The following is a 15881-nucleotide window of genomic DNA, read 5'->3' as shown; positions in this document are numbered from 1 at the left end:
CACATCTCCATACTTTGAGGCGGCTCCCTGTGGCATTTCAGTTCCTTAAGTGTGACGCACTGAGGGACACTTTATCACATGTTGAACAAAGCGTGAATGACTGATAGAATATCAAAACCATAAATATGATGTGGACAGAATATCTCTTCAAAATATCCAGAAGGTAAGCGCAAACGGTTAAGCATAGATTTATCATTCCTATCTCCGCATCTGCATACCTTGGGTATACATTTAACATCAAGGTACATATATGTGGAGTTATATATAGTTAAACTTACTTATAGAAACATACATTACTGATATTTTTATTCTTGATATTCTTGACATTATATTTTGTCTTTCAATATTTTTGTTTCCGATATTCTGTCTAAATGACCAAGGCATTTATCTCTTTGAGATTAGAAAACATATAGAAAGTAACCCTTTCATCCAATAAAAAGGGGGTGGAACTGCCTCAAAACAGCTGACAGTGCAAGTGTGCATGGCTACGAAGCCAGGATGGGCTGAACACGTCCATGCAGGAGCCTTTGAAAGAGGCACCACCATGGAACTGCCACGCAACCCGCCTGCCAGGCACCACCATGGGACTGCCACGCAACCCGCCTGCCAGGCACCACCATGGAACTGCCACGCAACCCGCCTGCCAGGCATCCCTTTTTAAGTTGTAATCTGGCAGGCAGGCAGCAGTGAGTCTCGGCGGTGCAGGAGCATGGTGGTGGAAGACAGCACCGCCGAAACTCGTAATCAGACTGATAAAACGGCGATAATGGGCTTGCTAATATGGGTTATAGAATTCCAATAGAAGCCCAGGTTAGATGTGCAGGACATCTAACCTGGGATTCTATAGGAATTCTATAACGCCCATTATCGCCGTTTTATCAGCAGTTTCCTGCCGATAAAACGGCGATAATTTAATATGCCCCTCAGTTCCTTGAAGGAAATGACGTGTTTCGTTTATTTATTTTAGGTACATAACGTCACCAGTGATGCTGGTATGGCACATTTTGCATCACACATGTAGGAGTGGCAAATGTCTCCAGGCGTAATTGCATGCTTACTAATTGAAATTTCACACAGCTAATTTGGGATGGCACCCTGCCAGAATGGGAGAAAAGAAAACGAAACTCATTGATACTTCGCTCTAAGAGATAAGTAGTGCCCAGGGTATAGGGTGAAAATATGTGACACCATCATAAATGATTCAGATAGGTGCACCAATGTATATGTTTTGAAACTGTGCACTATTGAAGGAAGTCATTTGCATTCTGGAGTGTAAGCTTTTTACAGATCTGCACTGGCATTTTCACCACTGCTGTATAAAAGAACCCTTGAATTTCATTTTGCTGTGATTGGTGCCTCTTAACAGAGTGATGAATAACAATAAAACTGCTTACCTTTTGCTTTTTTTAAATACATTTTCTGCCCTTCCACCCCACCAAAAGATCCTGTTTGATGAATTGGGTATGAGCTCCCAACACCAGCGCCCCATGGAGTAATACCATTTCAACCAAGAAATGGCCCGGGATCACTATACATGCGTATGATGTTAGATTCCGAGACTCCCACATCTGAGAAATACATTTACCATTAATTCAGGGCCCCAGCGCTTCAACTCACTCCCCAGGGATACTCCGCAGTGCTCCACCGCTCGATCACCCTGGGCCGCTGCGCCGCCGGTTGCTCAATCAATCAAGACACTTATAAAGCGCACTACATACCTGTTAGGGTCTCAAGGCGCTGGGGGATGGGTGCTGCTACTGATCAAAGAGCCAGGTCTTGAGGAGTTTTCTGAAGGCTAGTAGGTCTTGGGTCTGCCGTAGGTTGGTGGAGAGAGTGTTCCAGGTCTTGGCGGGAAGGTGGGAGAAGGAACTGCCGCCGGCAGTCGTTCTTCGAATGCGAGGGACTGTGGCGAGGGCGAGGCCTGCGGAGTGGAGCTGGCGGGTGGGAGTGTAGAAGCTGAGTCACCTGTTGAGGTATGCTGGGCCGGTCTTGTGGAGAGCATTGTGCGCTTGGAGGAGGAGCTTGAAGGTTACCCTCTTGTTGACGGCGAGCCAGTGGAGGTTTCTCAGGTGGGGTGTGATGTGGCTTTGGCAGGGGATGTCGAGGATCAGGCGTGCCGAGGCGTTCTGGATGCGTTGCAGCCGTCTCAGGAGATTGGCCGACGTTCCTGCGTAGAGGGCGTTTTCATAGTCCAGCCTGCTGGTGACGAGGGCCTGGGTGAATGTTTTTCTCGTTTCGGTGGGGATCCACTTGAAGATCCTGCGGAGCATTCGGAGGGTGTTGAAGCAGGATGAGGAGACGGCGTTGACCTGCTTAGTCATGGAGAGGGTGGTGTCGAGGATGACCCCTAGGTTGAGTGCGTGGTCGGTGGGTGTCGGTGCTGTTCCCAGTGTTGTCGGCAACCAGGAGTCTTCCAAGGCTGAGCGGATGGGGCCGAGGATGAGGACCTCCGTCTTATCTGAGTTTAGCTTCAGTCGGCTGTTCTTCATCCAGTCGGCGACGGCCTTCATTCCTTTGTGGAGGTTGGTTTTGGTGGTGTGAGGGTTTTTAGTGAGGGAGATGATCAGCTGGGTGTCGTCGGCGTAGAAGAAGATGTTGAGGTTGTGCTGTCGGGCGATGTGGGCGAGTGGTGCCCACGCGGCACTTCACAATATGTTATGTTATGTTATGTTAGTAGTTTTTATAAGGCGCGCAGCTGCCCCAGCCAAGGGGCGTCCCGGCGCCTGATCAGGTACCACAACACAACAAATCGATGCTGGGAAGGAGAGGAAGGAATCAGTCAGCGATTGGGAACAAAAAAGTTTTTATGGCGCGCCTAAAGGAAGTAAGGCTGTTCAAGGCTCGAATATGGACAGGGAGAGAATTCCATAATCCTGCCGCTAATACTCGAAAGGAGCGACCTCCCATCCTATTCATTCTAAACCGTGTATTGACCGCCAGATGGAGAAATTCTGATCTAAGAGACCGCGTAGGAACATAGGAGGAAACAAGCTTAGCGAGGGCTGGAGAAGAGGAAAGCTTCAAGATTTTAAATGTCAGGCAGAGAGCCTTAAATTTAATTCTCTGTCTGACCGGCAGCCAGTGGAGAGAGGTCAAAACTGCAGAGACAGAGCACTGTCTAGGAAGGCCAACGATGGCTCGCGCGCGGCATTCTGCACCCTTTGCAATCTAGTAGCCTCCGCCTGATTCACTCCGAGCAGCAGTGCGCTCCCGTAGTCCAGCCGCGAAAGAATGGAGGCTTGGACCACCAGTTGCCGAGTAGGGGGTTCGAAGAATTTGAGGACCGGTCTCAGCCCTCGCAGAATACCATAACAGGTAGCTGCAACCTTCTTCGTGTGGCTGGTGAAGGAGAGTGTAGGATCCAGCCAGACCCCCAAGTTCTGAACTTCGGCAGCTGGGATGGGAGTCACCCCCAATTCTGGAGGCCACCACTGGTCTCCCCAGACCTCCGCCTGCTTTCCTAAGATCAGGACCTCGTTTTTTTTGGCATTTAACTGCAGACAGTTAGTTCGCATCCAATTTGCCACGGCTATGAGTCCTGCACGGAATCTGGGTGCGTTCACCTCGGGATCACCGCTGAGTGTCACCGCCAGCTGCGTGTCGTCGGCATACGATGTCATGGTTAGGCCACATTGTCTGACGACTGCAGCCAGCGGTTTCACATATAGGTTGAACAAAGTGGGGCTCAACGCAGAGCCCTGCGGAACCCCCAGCCCCAGTGGATGGAAAGAGGACTGACAAGGTGGAATAGCCACTTTAAAAAACCGGTCCGAGAGGAAAGAGCGAAACCATTGGAGAGCAGTCCCCTCAATTCCCACTCCCTCCAAGCGCCGGATCAGAATGTCGTGAGACACCGTGGCGCTCAGATCTAACAGGAGGAGCGCCGCTGTCTGCCCAGCATCCAGCACCGTTCGCAAGTGCTCGGTCATAAAGAGCAGTGCAGTTTCGGTGCTGTGTTGTGCACGAAAACCATTCTGGCTCTGGTCTAGAATGTTATTTTGAGAAAGGTGGGCGGACAAGATGGAGTTCACGTGTGCCTCAGTTACCTTGGCGGTCCAGGGCAGGAGGGAGATGGGACGGTAGTTTTCTGGTAATAGGGGGTCACGGTTAGGCTTCTTTAAAATTGGGCTGACCACTGCCTGCTTCCAGGATGAGGGGACCACACCCGATGTGAGCGATAGATTGATCAGATCCAGTATAGGCTCACGACATAGGGGAGGAAGAAGTCTGAATAACTCTGGCTTCAGCGGATCTAATGGAGAACCGGATTTAATTTTGAGGCTCAGAGTATCAAAGACCTCGTCAGACATTACTGGCAGGGAGGACAGAGTTTCATGAACCGTAGCCCTCACACCAGTTTGCTCAGCATCGGGCACAGATGACGTAAATCCTCGGTAGATCGCCTGCACTTTCTCCACGAAAAAGGATGCCAGACTTTCACAGTGAGAGTCCGTGCAGATTTCCACCGAGGTGGCCTGTTTCCCCATAAGGTCTTTGAGAACCTTAAAGATTAATTTAGACGGGTTGGGGCTAATCTGAAACTCGAAAGCATAGTGTGCGGCCCGGGTTTGACAGATTGCCCTGTGATAGATCTTAAGCTGGGCAAAATACAAAGATTTCAAGGTGGGATCAAAGGATTTCCTCCACGCCCTCTCAGCTTGCCGGCACGTTCTCTTAAGCTCGGCAAGAGTATCATTATACCATGGACTGGGAACTTTAGCATGGCATTTCGACCAGCGCATCGGTATAAGAGAGTCAAGGGCGGCTAGGACCCAGTTACGAAACTGCTCGTATCCTTGTTCCACATTCAGCAGATTGGCCAGGGGCTGCGCCTCCAAGATCTTATAGAACTCCTCCAGTTTGAGCTTATGCCAATTTCTTTTAAGGATCAGCCTGTCCACAGGTTTAAATTGTGGGTCATCTATAGGACATGAAACTTTAACCAGCAGATGATCAGTCCAGCCTACCACCATCGGGTCAGAGACCCTAGCCCGCTCCAGTGTGGTAAAGAAGGGGTCAAGGATATGACCTCCTGTGTGGGTAGGGGAGGTAACTAGTTGGATCATTTGCATGGCTTCAAGGTCCGCTAGCAAGGTATTAATAGGTGCTGATGACCCCTGATCAAAATGGATATTGAGGTCGCCTACGATGTTAAAATTAGCACATCTCGGAGCTAAAGAGCTGACCACGTCAGCAAGAGCGGCCTTGAAGACAGTGTCGTTCCCTGGCGGGCGGTAGATAAGCATACCGCTAAGTGTAAACTGATGACTGAAGGCTATCTTAAAAGAAGCGCTCTCACACGTTGGTAAGTCAAGAGCTTTCCATTCAGTCGGGAAGCAGGATTTTATCACCATAGCTATGCCACCCCCTCTAGAAGTGCGGTTAAGAGTGAACACTGTGTAGTTGGAAGGGAATGCCAGATTGATTATTGCAGTGTCCGCATCCTGAAGCCAAGTCTCAGTGAGGAAGATGAGGTCAGGAGAGTCCTTTTCGATCATGTCACGTAAGGACTGATGGTGCTTGACCAACGATCTCACGTTCAGACTCCAGATGCTAAGTACACGCTCAGAGATATTAGTACGTGTATTTGGGGCATTCCTTTCCACAGAGCGCACCCCAGACGGGGTATCAAGTGACAGACTGCCACAGGCACAGTCATAATGACCCGACAACGGGTGCACAGGATCATGAACACACACCGTGAGCCTCTCTCTAATAGAAAGCAGAGCGGCGCGATTGTACCTGAGCGTCAAGGTATTCTGCATGATGGTATGATGACTAAATGCCAGAGTCCAGGCCCCGCTCACGCTTCCTCGACGCGGACGAGCGCAGACGGGCAGGACTCTGGCACGACTCCGGCTAAGCGACGGCGTCCCACTGCGCGGTCCCGCTGCGCGGGAGAGGACGACTTTAAGTAGGCGTCGCAATGAAGAGCTCGAGCGTCGGGACGCTCCAAGATGGCGCCCGCCTAAAATTCCACTAACCCAAGCCAAGATGGCGCCCAGAAGAGTCCAACCCCGGGACCCGGACCCGCCAAACGGCGGTGCGCTTTCCAAAAATTAAGTGCAGGTAAGGGGACGAGTACCCAGGCAGAATAGTAGTAAAAACAAGGGAGAATCCAAGCAAAATAACGAAAATACAAGACTGGTAATTTTAAAAACACAGCGCACTGGCAGCGCGACCTGCGCTAATGCAGCACCTAATCTGAATGAAAGACAAGCGAGTCCGCCTTAAGTAGGCGTCGCAATGAAGAGGGAGAAGCCTTCACATGCACCCAATGCCAGTTCTCCAGCAGAAGCCCACACACACACAACTCAAGCAGCAACACCATCAACACCCTCACCCAACACCACACAACACAACAAACCTGCACCTGCACGGTAACACTCGCTTGCATGCATGCTAGTCGACACACAATCTCGCAGCAAACAGGCAACTGAGATCTGTGAATTACTCAGCACCGATGCACCAGACCTCTTCTTCCTCACGGAAACCTGGCCCAACTCCGCGTTATCATCCATCATCACCATGTCAATCCCAAAGGGCTACAAGATCGTACAACAGGACTGCCTTCACAAGCCAGGAAGAGGACTCACAACAATCCACAAGGAATCCATCAAATGCTCAACATCCTTGGAAAAGTACACCCCCTTCATGGAACACATGCACTTCAAACTACAAATCGCCAAAGAAAACTACCCTGAAGGGAACCCTCGTCCCCCAACCACTTGGACCACAAGCCAACCTCAGCAGCCTCATCACAGACTTAATGACCACCTTCACCATCAACTCCAGAGACTTCGTACTGCTCAGCGACCTCAATTTCCACCTAGAAGACCAAGCAGACCTATGCTCTGCAGCACTCCTGGAAAACTTGGACCACATCGTACTTACCCAGCTTTTCACAGCCTCAACACACATCGCAAGACTCACACTGGACCCAATCTACGCCATTAGCGACAACATCAAATACAACTCCACCTCATCACTCACATGGATAGACCACTCCATCATCCACTTCCAAATCACCACAAGTCAATGCACCACCAGTATCGCACACCAAGCCTCAGCGGCCGGTTGAACGCCCTCAACAGGAACTAAACCAGTAACCACTAAAAATCTCAACAGGGACATCAGCAACTTCAAAAAAAGGATTAAATGGATTAAAAACTGCCCAGACTCCCTCACACCCACCAAAAAAAGCAGGAAGTACCCATTATAATGCAGTCTTAACCCCGCCATGCCATTAGCACAAAGACTTTACAAAGCATCTACCTTTACCAAGTATGCCCTTACCACGCATATACCTGTACAATGCATGCCTTTACAACGCATGCCTTTACCACCCATAATGGTAAGTATGGGTAAGTAATGGTAAGTATGTTAAGTGATTTATAAAGAAGAATTAAAATAGCCATACGTTTTTATACGCTAAAATAATGTACTAAAAAAGTAGATCAATTATTTTTTAGGAATGGGATATAAGAGGTAAAGAGTAATGGGGGAGAAGTGTATTAATAAATTGGTATTATTTAAAATAAAAATAGTAACAATGGAAACTAAATATTTTAAGTAATAAGTAAATTATACATTTTATAGTTGCATATTATCTAAAAATATGAAAAATATGTATTAGGAGAGGGATGCTAGGGGTATTGGAGTCATGGGGGGGAAGTGTATTAATATACAAGTATACATTAATATAATAGAGTATTCATATAAAAAATATTTAAATATATATCTGAATATTTTTCAAAATAGCTTAGGATATGTATTAAAAATATACAAAATAATTTTTAGGAAAGGGTTGTTATATATTAAAATGTTGTGGGTGGGGAAGTGTATAATTAGACAGGTATTAATTACAATATTTGAGTATTAATAATGTTTTAAAAAAAAATGCAGATTAATTTTAGGAGCCTATGTTAGGCATAAAAGGGCTGTGGATGAGAAAGTGTATTAAAACTGAATTATTAGTAGCTACACCTACCAAACCTAAGTTGAGGAATGTACCATCATCTGTGAGGGATGAATTGTCAGAAATGATAAAGAAGTTGTGTGATGAAGGGGTAATTGAGCCTGTAGATGTATCAGAATTGGTTTCTCCCACAGTTTTGGTTAAAAGAAATGGGGAGCTCTGGAAGTGTATTGACCTGAGATCTGTCAATGAACAAGTTGTGGTGGAATGCCATCCCTTATCTAAAGTTCAGGAACTGTTAGCAAATTTAGATGGGGCTAAATATTTTACCACAATAGATTTAAAAGCCACATACCATCAAATTGACTTAACAGAAGATTCTAGGCTTAGTACCATGGGCCTGATTCACAACGGCAATCTGAGACAAAAGTCTAATTTTACAACTTTTGGTCTTCACAGATGTCATTTACGAGTCGTATCTTTACATTCGCAGTCAGGTCAAAATCTCTGGCTTTGGCTGTACTCTCCGCACCTGGGCCTACTGTCCGATAAGAGTGATACTCTCCGATTCGGGCCGGATGAAGTGTAATCAATGGGGCGGAATGCAATTTTTACAAAAAGGAACATTAGGAACGTGTGAGGAGAGGAGGTCATAAAAATAAGTTTGGGCAGGGAATAGGGTGTGGCCGGGCACTACATCATATCCCAGAAAAGTTTTCTCCTTTGCATCCTGGAGTGTTGACACTACAGTAAACACTGAGAGGAGCACAAATTGTGGACTGCCTGTACCATGATGCAAAGGAGTCAACTTTTTTGGGACATGATGTAGTGTCCGGCCATTCCCTTTTTCCTGCCCAAACTGATGTTCATGACCTCCTCCACCATTTATAACACGTTTCTAATGTTCCTTTTTGTAAAAATTGCCTTCCAGCCCATTGATTACACTTCATCCAACCCGAGCCAGACAGTACGGCCCGAGCCCAAGAGTACGGCTCCAGCCGGAGAGTACGGCCTGGGTGCGGAGAGTACGGCCACAGCTGGAGATTGCAGCCCGACTGTGGGCGTAAAGATACAACTCATAAATGACCTCTGTGAATACCAAAAGTCGTTAAGTTATACTTTGTCTCAGGTTGTCTTTGTGAATCGGGCTCCATGTTTATAACGCCTGATGGCACAATCAGATATGTTCGGCTGCCATTTGGACTGTCATTTTCCGCATTGATGTTTCAAAAACTGATGAATTGTCTCTTCAAGAACACTGATGGGGCAGTGGCATTCCAGGATGACATTCTGATATATTCTGATTCTGTGGTCAAACATCATGAGGCTGTGAGTTAGATACTTGCAATACCGGAAGCAAAGGGTATGAAAATTGGATTGGACAAATGTACGTTTTTTGCATCAGTGGTAGAATTTTTGTGTTATCTAATTAAAGGAACAGGTATATCTCCTTAGAAAGATCTTCTTAAGTCCATAGGGAATATGAGTGAACCACAAAACAAATTATTGAATATCATTCTAGGTCTGTGTGTAGATATGGTGCTCCCATTAAGATTGCTGTTAAAGAAAGGAGTCAACTTTGAATGGACTGCTGAACATACCCAGGCAGTCAAATCTATCCACAGTGATAGTGTGGAAAGTAAACTCTTTCTCCTTTTGCTCAGTCTGCTGACAACATAGTTACTGTTGATCCCAGCGCCGCTGGTTTAGGTGCAGTTTTGAGCCAAGTTAAGGGATGGGTTGAGAACACCATTGCCTTTGCTTCCAGGCCACTGTCTTTAACGAAAACCGGATATTCCACAGTAGAACGAGAGGTGCTAGGATGCGCGGGGGCAGTGGAGCATTTCAAAACATATGTGTGGGGTTAGGCTTTTAAATTGAAGACGGATCATAAACCGTTGATATCCTTGTTGTTTAAGATTGGAGTTGGAAAGGCACCATCCAGGTGGCAAACTTATATGAATATACCTTTACTGTTCTTATGTACCGGCGTGCAAAATGTAAGAGCTGACTGCTTGTCAACACTAACAAGTGATGTTGAACCTGTAAATAGTGTTTTCCTTAAGAAGAATGTGCTGTAACAACTGTTCGAAGATGCGGTACTTTCAGTGGCACAAGTGGTGTCAAAGGAAGAGTGGTTAAAGGCTAGTTCAGGCTATGAAATGCTGAGAGTTTTTAGCAAATATATTGTTTCTGGATGGCCATTGGAAAAACATCTGTCTAAAGATTTTAGTGCATATTTGAAGGTTAGAGATGAGCTGACCCTCAGCAAGAATTTAATTCTGAAAAGTGAGTTAGTTGTACCACCTGTTGGTATCAGGAATAAATTGATTTCAATTCCCAATTTGGGACACTTAGGTCAAACGGGTATTGTTAGAAAAGTCAAGGATTTTTTTCTCTATCAACCTTCTTCATTGGACGCCTGTCCGCTTACATTCACTCAATCTCAAAGAAGATAATTTATGTTGGAGTTGCGGATTAGCACCAGGTGATTTTCCACATATGTTTTTTGAATGTTCTTTACTCCAACCCTTTTGGGACCTCATTTATAAACACATCATGCTTATCTTTGGTATTAAATTCCAACTTTCTTTCCCATTAATTCTATTAGGTCCTTTGGCTGCTCCAGTTCCTCCCCCCTTGGATACCATGGAGTTACAGTTGTTTGATCTTTTATTGACCGTTGCTGTGAAAGTGATTCTTATAGATTGGAAATCCTTCTCCTCTGTTTCATATCATACTTGGTGGGCGTGGGTTTCCTTCTTACGAAGTGCTCATACCTCGGTCGATCATGCTCATCTCTCTCCGTCTATTGCTAGTGGGGTTTGGACAGCTTTGGATAATTACATGGATTTGTCATCAAAGGGGTTGGTTGAGCAATATCCCTTTGTTGTGTCTGTCTAAATGGCGTCTTGTCTGTCGGGTTTATTCATTGGAAATCCTTCTTTCCCTTCTTCTTTCCTTCTTCTCTGTGCCCTCTCTTTTTTTTACCTGTTCCCTCTTTTCCTCTTTTTTCCTCCCTCTTCTTTCTTCTTCTCTCTTCTCCTGATTATACCAGCTGATAGTGATACTTTTGAGTTTAGATTCTGTCTAAAGTTACTTGCTTTACCTTAATATATTTTCTGTTTCTAGCAGAATACTCTTATTCATGGATGTATTTCATATGAATCTTTTTTTTTTTTGTTTGATTACTTGATCTCAACTGTATCACTTTCTTTGTATTATGTATCTTCATTTGCTTTTTCTATAACAATAAAATCTTTTGAAATTAAAAAAAAAGAAAAGTCAAGGATTTGTTTTGGCGTCCTGATATGGACAATGACAATATTAACTTTATAAAGCATTGCTTGTTGTTTATGGATTAAGATAAAGTCGTTAGAATGCAACATTCCTATATGTTACAATCCTCGGTCTCTGATCAGCCACGGAAAAAGTTGGCTATTGATGTATTAGGCTCTTATAAGGTTATTTCAAATGGGAAGATTTATATTTTAGTTGTGATAGATTACTTTTCTAAGTGGGTGGAGGTGAAATGGGTCTCCCAGTTGGTTCTGGACCGGTAATAGGGTTTTTGCAAGAGATTTTCAGAAAGGAAGGTTTTCCAGAGAGCATTGTATCGGACAACGGTAGACAGTTCACCTCAAAGGTGTTTACAAACTTTCTTCAGAATGTGAATGTACAGTACATAAAGACATCGCTATATTCACTGAATCTGAATGGGTTAGTAGAACAGTTTAACAAGAATGTATTCAATTGGCTCTTAAAGCACGTATAGATGTCAAGAAACATCTAGCGGATTTGATATGGTCCTATTGTTGTACACCACACTGCACCACCAAGATTCCACCTTTTCTGTTAACTCAAGGGAAGGAAACTGAGACAAGAGCTGAATCTGAGTTGGTTATGTGTAACCCTGGGTGTAGTTCGCGAAGTAGCGCTACGTGTAGCTACTCAAAGTGCACTTCGCACTACGTGAGTTACGCGTAGCACTTCGCAAACTGCGTAGTACCCTGTTTGCACTGTGCAAGATGCCATTTTCAATGATTGCACAGTGCGGACAAGCATCCGGCACTGTGCAATCATTGAAAACGGCATCTTGCACAGTGCGAGCTGTAGTTTTCTCCCGTTTTACTCGAGCGGGAGCATTCTCAACACGGACTGGTAGTTTCTCATTGCGAAACCTGACCTCCCCACATTGAGAATCTCGCCGAGAGGTTTATTTTCCACGCTCGCGATCGGCAACTTGATGTTACTGATCGCGAACGAGGAAAAAGTCTCGCCGGGATGTCATTTTGCTTGCTCGCGGTCGCCAACTTGAAGTGGAGAACCACGAGCAAGCAAAAAATGACCGCTGCACTACGCTACGCATGTTTGCACTGTGCTACATGCAGTTTGCGTAGTGCGAAGTAGCGCAAACTGCGCAAACTACGCGAGCGTATCATAGTGCTTTGCTCAGGGTTAGTTATGTGCTAATGATAACATTATTATTATTATTTTTTAGTCCTCATATTTGAAAAAGGCAGAGGCCAAGATCTGTCTGGAGGTCCAAAGGATCTGGGCGCCACACACCTTCCACGATCTGCACATCCAGGACCAGCCTTCTTCAACCAGCAGTCAAGGAGGGGTCTCATGGTAGCCACCACTAGCCTCGCCAACCCGTTGAGATTTGTCTTAATCCTTGAAAATTATTGATCGATAACCCAGAACTTCTGGAATGATAAAACTAGTGACATTTAAAAAAGGCATACGTTAGTTAATGATAAAAGTAACAATGGAAACAAAGTGAAAAGCGTGACAAATCTGTATTCTACTAAAAGAATGTCATTAAAAGTGGGTGACAAAGTCAATATCAAGTTACCTATACATGTACAAAAAATGGGCAATCTAACTTTTCGGATGTGTTTAGAGTAAGGAAAGGTGGAAAAATATCTATATTATTAAGTAATGAGCACTGGTGGAGCATTGCCAGGTTGGCAAAAGTAAATGGAACAGTTCAGGGAGATTTGAATAGTAGCAATGACCCAGATTTTGTGAGTGATGCTGTATTGGAAGTGATGGGACATGCTTCGAACATGTTGAGTGCTGTCCCTAACGTATTAGAAAAGAAAAGAACAGGATTTTACCTAAAAGGCTTGAGAACTTTGTCATGAATTAGTAGGGTATTGGATTCACCCAATCTTGTTGTTATTTAGTTTTTCTTTTCCTATTTTGTATTAGGAAGGAAGGTATGTAGTAAGGTTCCTTCTTTAGTAGAACTCACTTTGTTCTCAATATGTGTTCCGCTGAAATGTTCTAGTACAAGTTAGGATGCAGGTCCATCCGTCCGTTAGCTAGCCTAACTTTATGTTGTATGCATTCAAAGTTATTGATCTAATGGTGTTGTGCTTCAATGTGCATCCTGCCTTCTATGGTGAGTTCTGTGGCTGGTTCCACAGCTACCCTCAGGGTGCCTGGATGCTCCAATAAGGTGCTTACTAACCTATCTGCGTTGTGGAGTTTGCACTACCATAGTTTCTGTCAGTGGTGCTGGCTGCAGGTGTCTGACAAATGCAAAAACAACCAAAACATGGTGAGCAAAAGAATGATGGATCTAACCCCGATCTCTTGACTGGGGGTGAATGTTTTGATTTGTTCTGTATTCTGACCATCAATTGTGTGTCTTTTGCAGGTGTCTGACGTCAGTGCCGGCTGCAAGAGTCTGTCCGCAGTGCTAGCTCTAGGTGTCTGACCACAGTGCAAGCTGCAGGTTTCTGACAGCAGTGGCGGCTACAGAGTTCTGAGTGTAGTGCCAGATGCAGGTGTCTGACGTCAGTGTCTGCTACAGGTTTCTGACCGCAGTGCTGGCTGCAGGTGTCTGACTGCAGTGCCGGCGGCAGGTGTATGACCGTAGTGCCGGCGGCAGGTGTATGACCGCAGTGCCGTCCGAGGCTCTGCCGCGACAACCACGTGGTTCACCCTAAGTGGGGCGGAGGATTCACTGGGTTGGGGTGGGGGGCATCTGTTCCTCTACCACCAAACCCTAAATAAACTCTGTTGGTTTACCTCCTAAAGAGGTTACTTGAGGTCCACACGGATTAGGAAACCCTTTGCAGGGTGGCGTGCAAACTGGAAATACCCACATTGTTGTGTACAGTGCTTAATTTGTAAAATATGAAGTGCAGGTGCTAAAATGTTTGTCGGAGGCCACACCTACATTTCTCTGGCTCCACCCACTCCCTCCACTGGCTCCACCCACTTACTCGATTAGCTCCACCCACATCTTCAACTGGCTTTGATACAAAAGAAACACGTGGTCAGGCATGAGAAGAGTGTGGAAAGGGACCAGTAAGTATGTGCCTCAGGCAGAGCGAGAAATAACTTAAACAGAGAGGAGATGGTGTTTTGGGGATAGCATGGTCTCGGAGTACTGTCTTGCACACAGCAACATTATAGTAGAGGAATTCTCTTGTATCGTTCGGAAGGTGTGCATTTGTCTTTCATGGCAAAAAAGCGTATCTATCTGCTGAATTTAAGAGAAAACATGGTAAGCATCTAGGGGAAGAACCTGTGGTGCTAGAAGGATCAGTAATGTTGGGTGATTTTATAATGTGGTGGGGCAGGAAAACATCCAATCAGCAGTGCTCTCAGGTGGCCATTTCAAGTGTGGACTATAGATTCAAGTCAAGAATTGAACTTAATGCCTGTGTTCTCTTTAAACTTATCAAACAAGTTGACATTTATAAGCTGGTATTCAAATCCAATGCTGCAAAAGGGTTTCCCGGTTGTCTAACTATTGTGAAGGTCTAACCAGCCGAGCATTCCAAAGGTGTTCTAGGGACATCCGGGCTAGTGCCGGACACCTGGCGCTCAATATTTCATCGGCCTCAAATCACACATGCAGTCTGGCTTAAAACATTATTGCCTAGCTGCGGGCAGGTTAGATAAGCACGCCATTCTGATAATACAGTGCTCCGAATGGGATCTTACAGCCACAAGAAACTCACTAAAAGGGACACATACCACAGAAATACTCCTGAGTCCTGAAGGAGCACCCAGGCGGTGTAAAATGCACTAAGTGCATTGGGCTCAAAAAATTATAATTAACTGTACATCATGAGAAACTTCAGTTAAAAATTCCCAATGAAGTATTTGCGCAAGTCATTTTAACCTCAATAACAGTGTTGGAAGCCACAACAGACCCTATTGGAGTTGAAAAGAAGATTCTTGGGGTAACAAATCCAGGGCCAGTCTGCATGTGAGCGCACAGGTTAAACTCAATGACCTTAACCAGACTTGAGCGCGATGCCGCCTCCACTACCCGGGCGTTTTGGCAAAGCCACCTCTGTGTACAGGGCTCTCTGGTGCTTGACACTTGTAGAAAAATAGACATATTGATGTACATAAGCAACGTTCATTTCCCTTTTCCCACTCCTCTTCCTGCGCATATCCTAAATACCGTAAAGCATTTAACTACATCCTACTGCCGGCAAAGGCCTGTACCCGTGTATACATGACAGCCATTTTAGGCACCCTGGCCCTTTTTGCCCGCCTAAGATTAGAATCACTGGCTCCCCTTCCGCGTGTATTCAAAATCTCTCTCTCCCTCACATGCATAAACCATGAAGCCCTCTCCCTCTGCACGACCCCGCTGTGAAAGGCAACTCTCCCCCTTGACTCGCACAAAACCCCCTATTCCATCTTGGAGAGGCATCCTTTGCCTTAGCAGACATAGCCCTCCCCCAGCTGCACCTGACTGCCCCCGCTCTCATGTACGGGTCATAAGATCTCTCTCGCTCTCTGTGTGACTCTGTCCTTGTGTCCACCCTGGCTACCCCTCCCTTCTCCTCACGTAAACAAGTCATAAACCCTCTTCTTACGCAGAGCCCTGTCCTTGAGGGTCACGGCCGCGCCTGACCAGCACCTCCTTCCCTTCCATGAATGCCCCTCTGTTGACAAGCCCTCCCTCCGCACTCAATTGTCCACG

General features: G+C 45.7%; 1 protein-coding gene across 1 annotated transcript in view; it reads right to left on the bottom strand.

Moving 5' to 3' along the window:
* Positions 1 to 5765, bottom strand: part of LOC147700464 (uncharacterized) — a 28555-nt gene extending 22790 nt beyond the window's left edge. Inside the window, exon 1 of the mRNA XM_086936318.1 lies at positions 4208 to 5765. Within this exon, the coding sequence (XP_086792444.1) occupies positions 4208 to 5765 (1558 nt within the window). The remainder of the gene's footprint in view (positions 1 to 4207) is intronic.
* Positions 5766 to 15881: the final 10116 nt, after the last annotated feature.

This window comes from Lissotriton vulgaris, chromosome 8, assembly GCF_964263255.1.
Source record: "Lissotriton vulgaris chromosome 8, aLisVul1.2, whole genome shotgun sequence".
Lineage (NCBI taxonomy): Eukaryota > Metazoa > Chordata > Amphibia > Caudata > Salamandridae > Lissotriton > Lissotriton vulgaris.
This window is presented reverse-complemented; position numbering and strand designations above follow the sequence as displayed.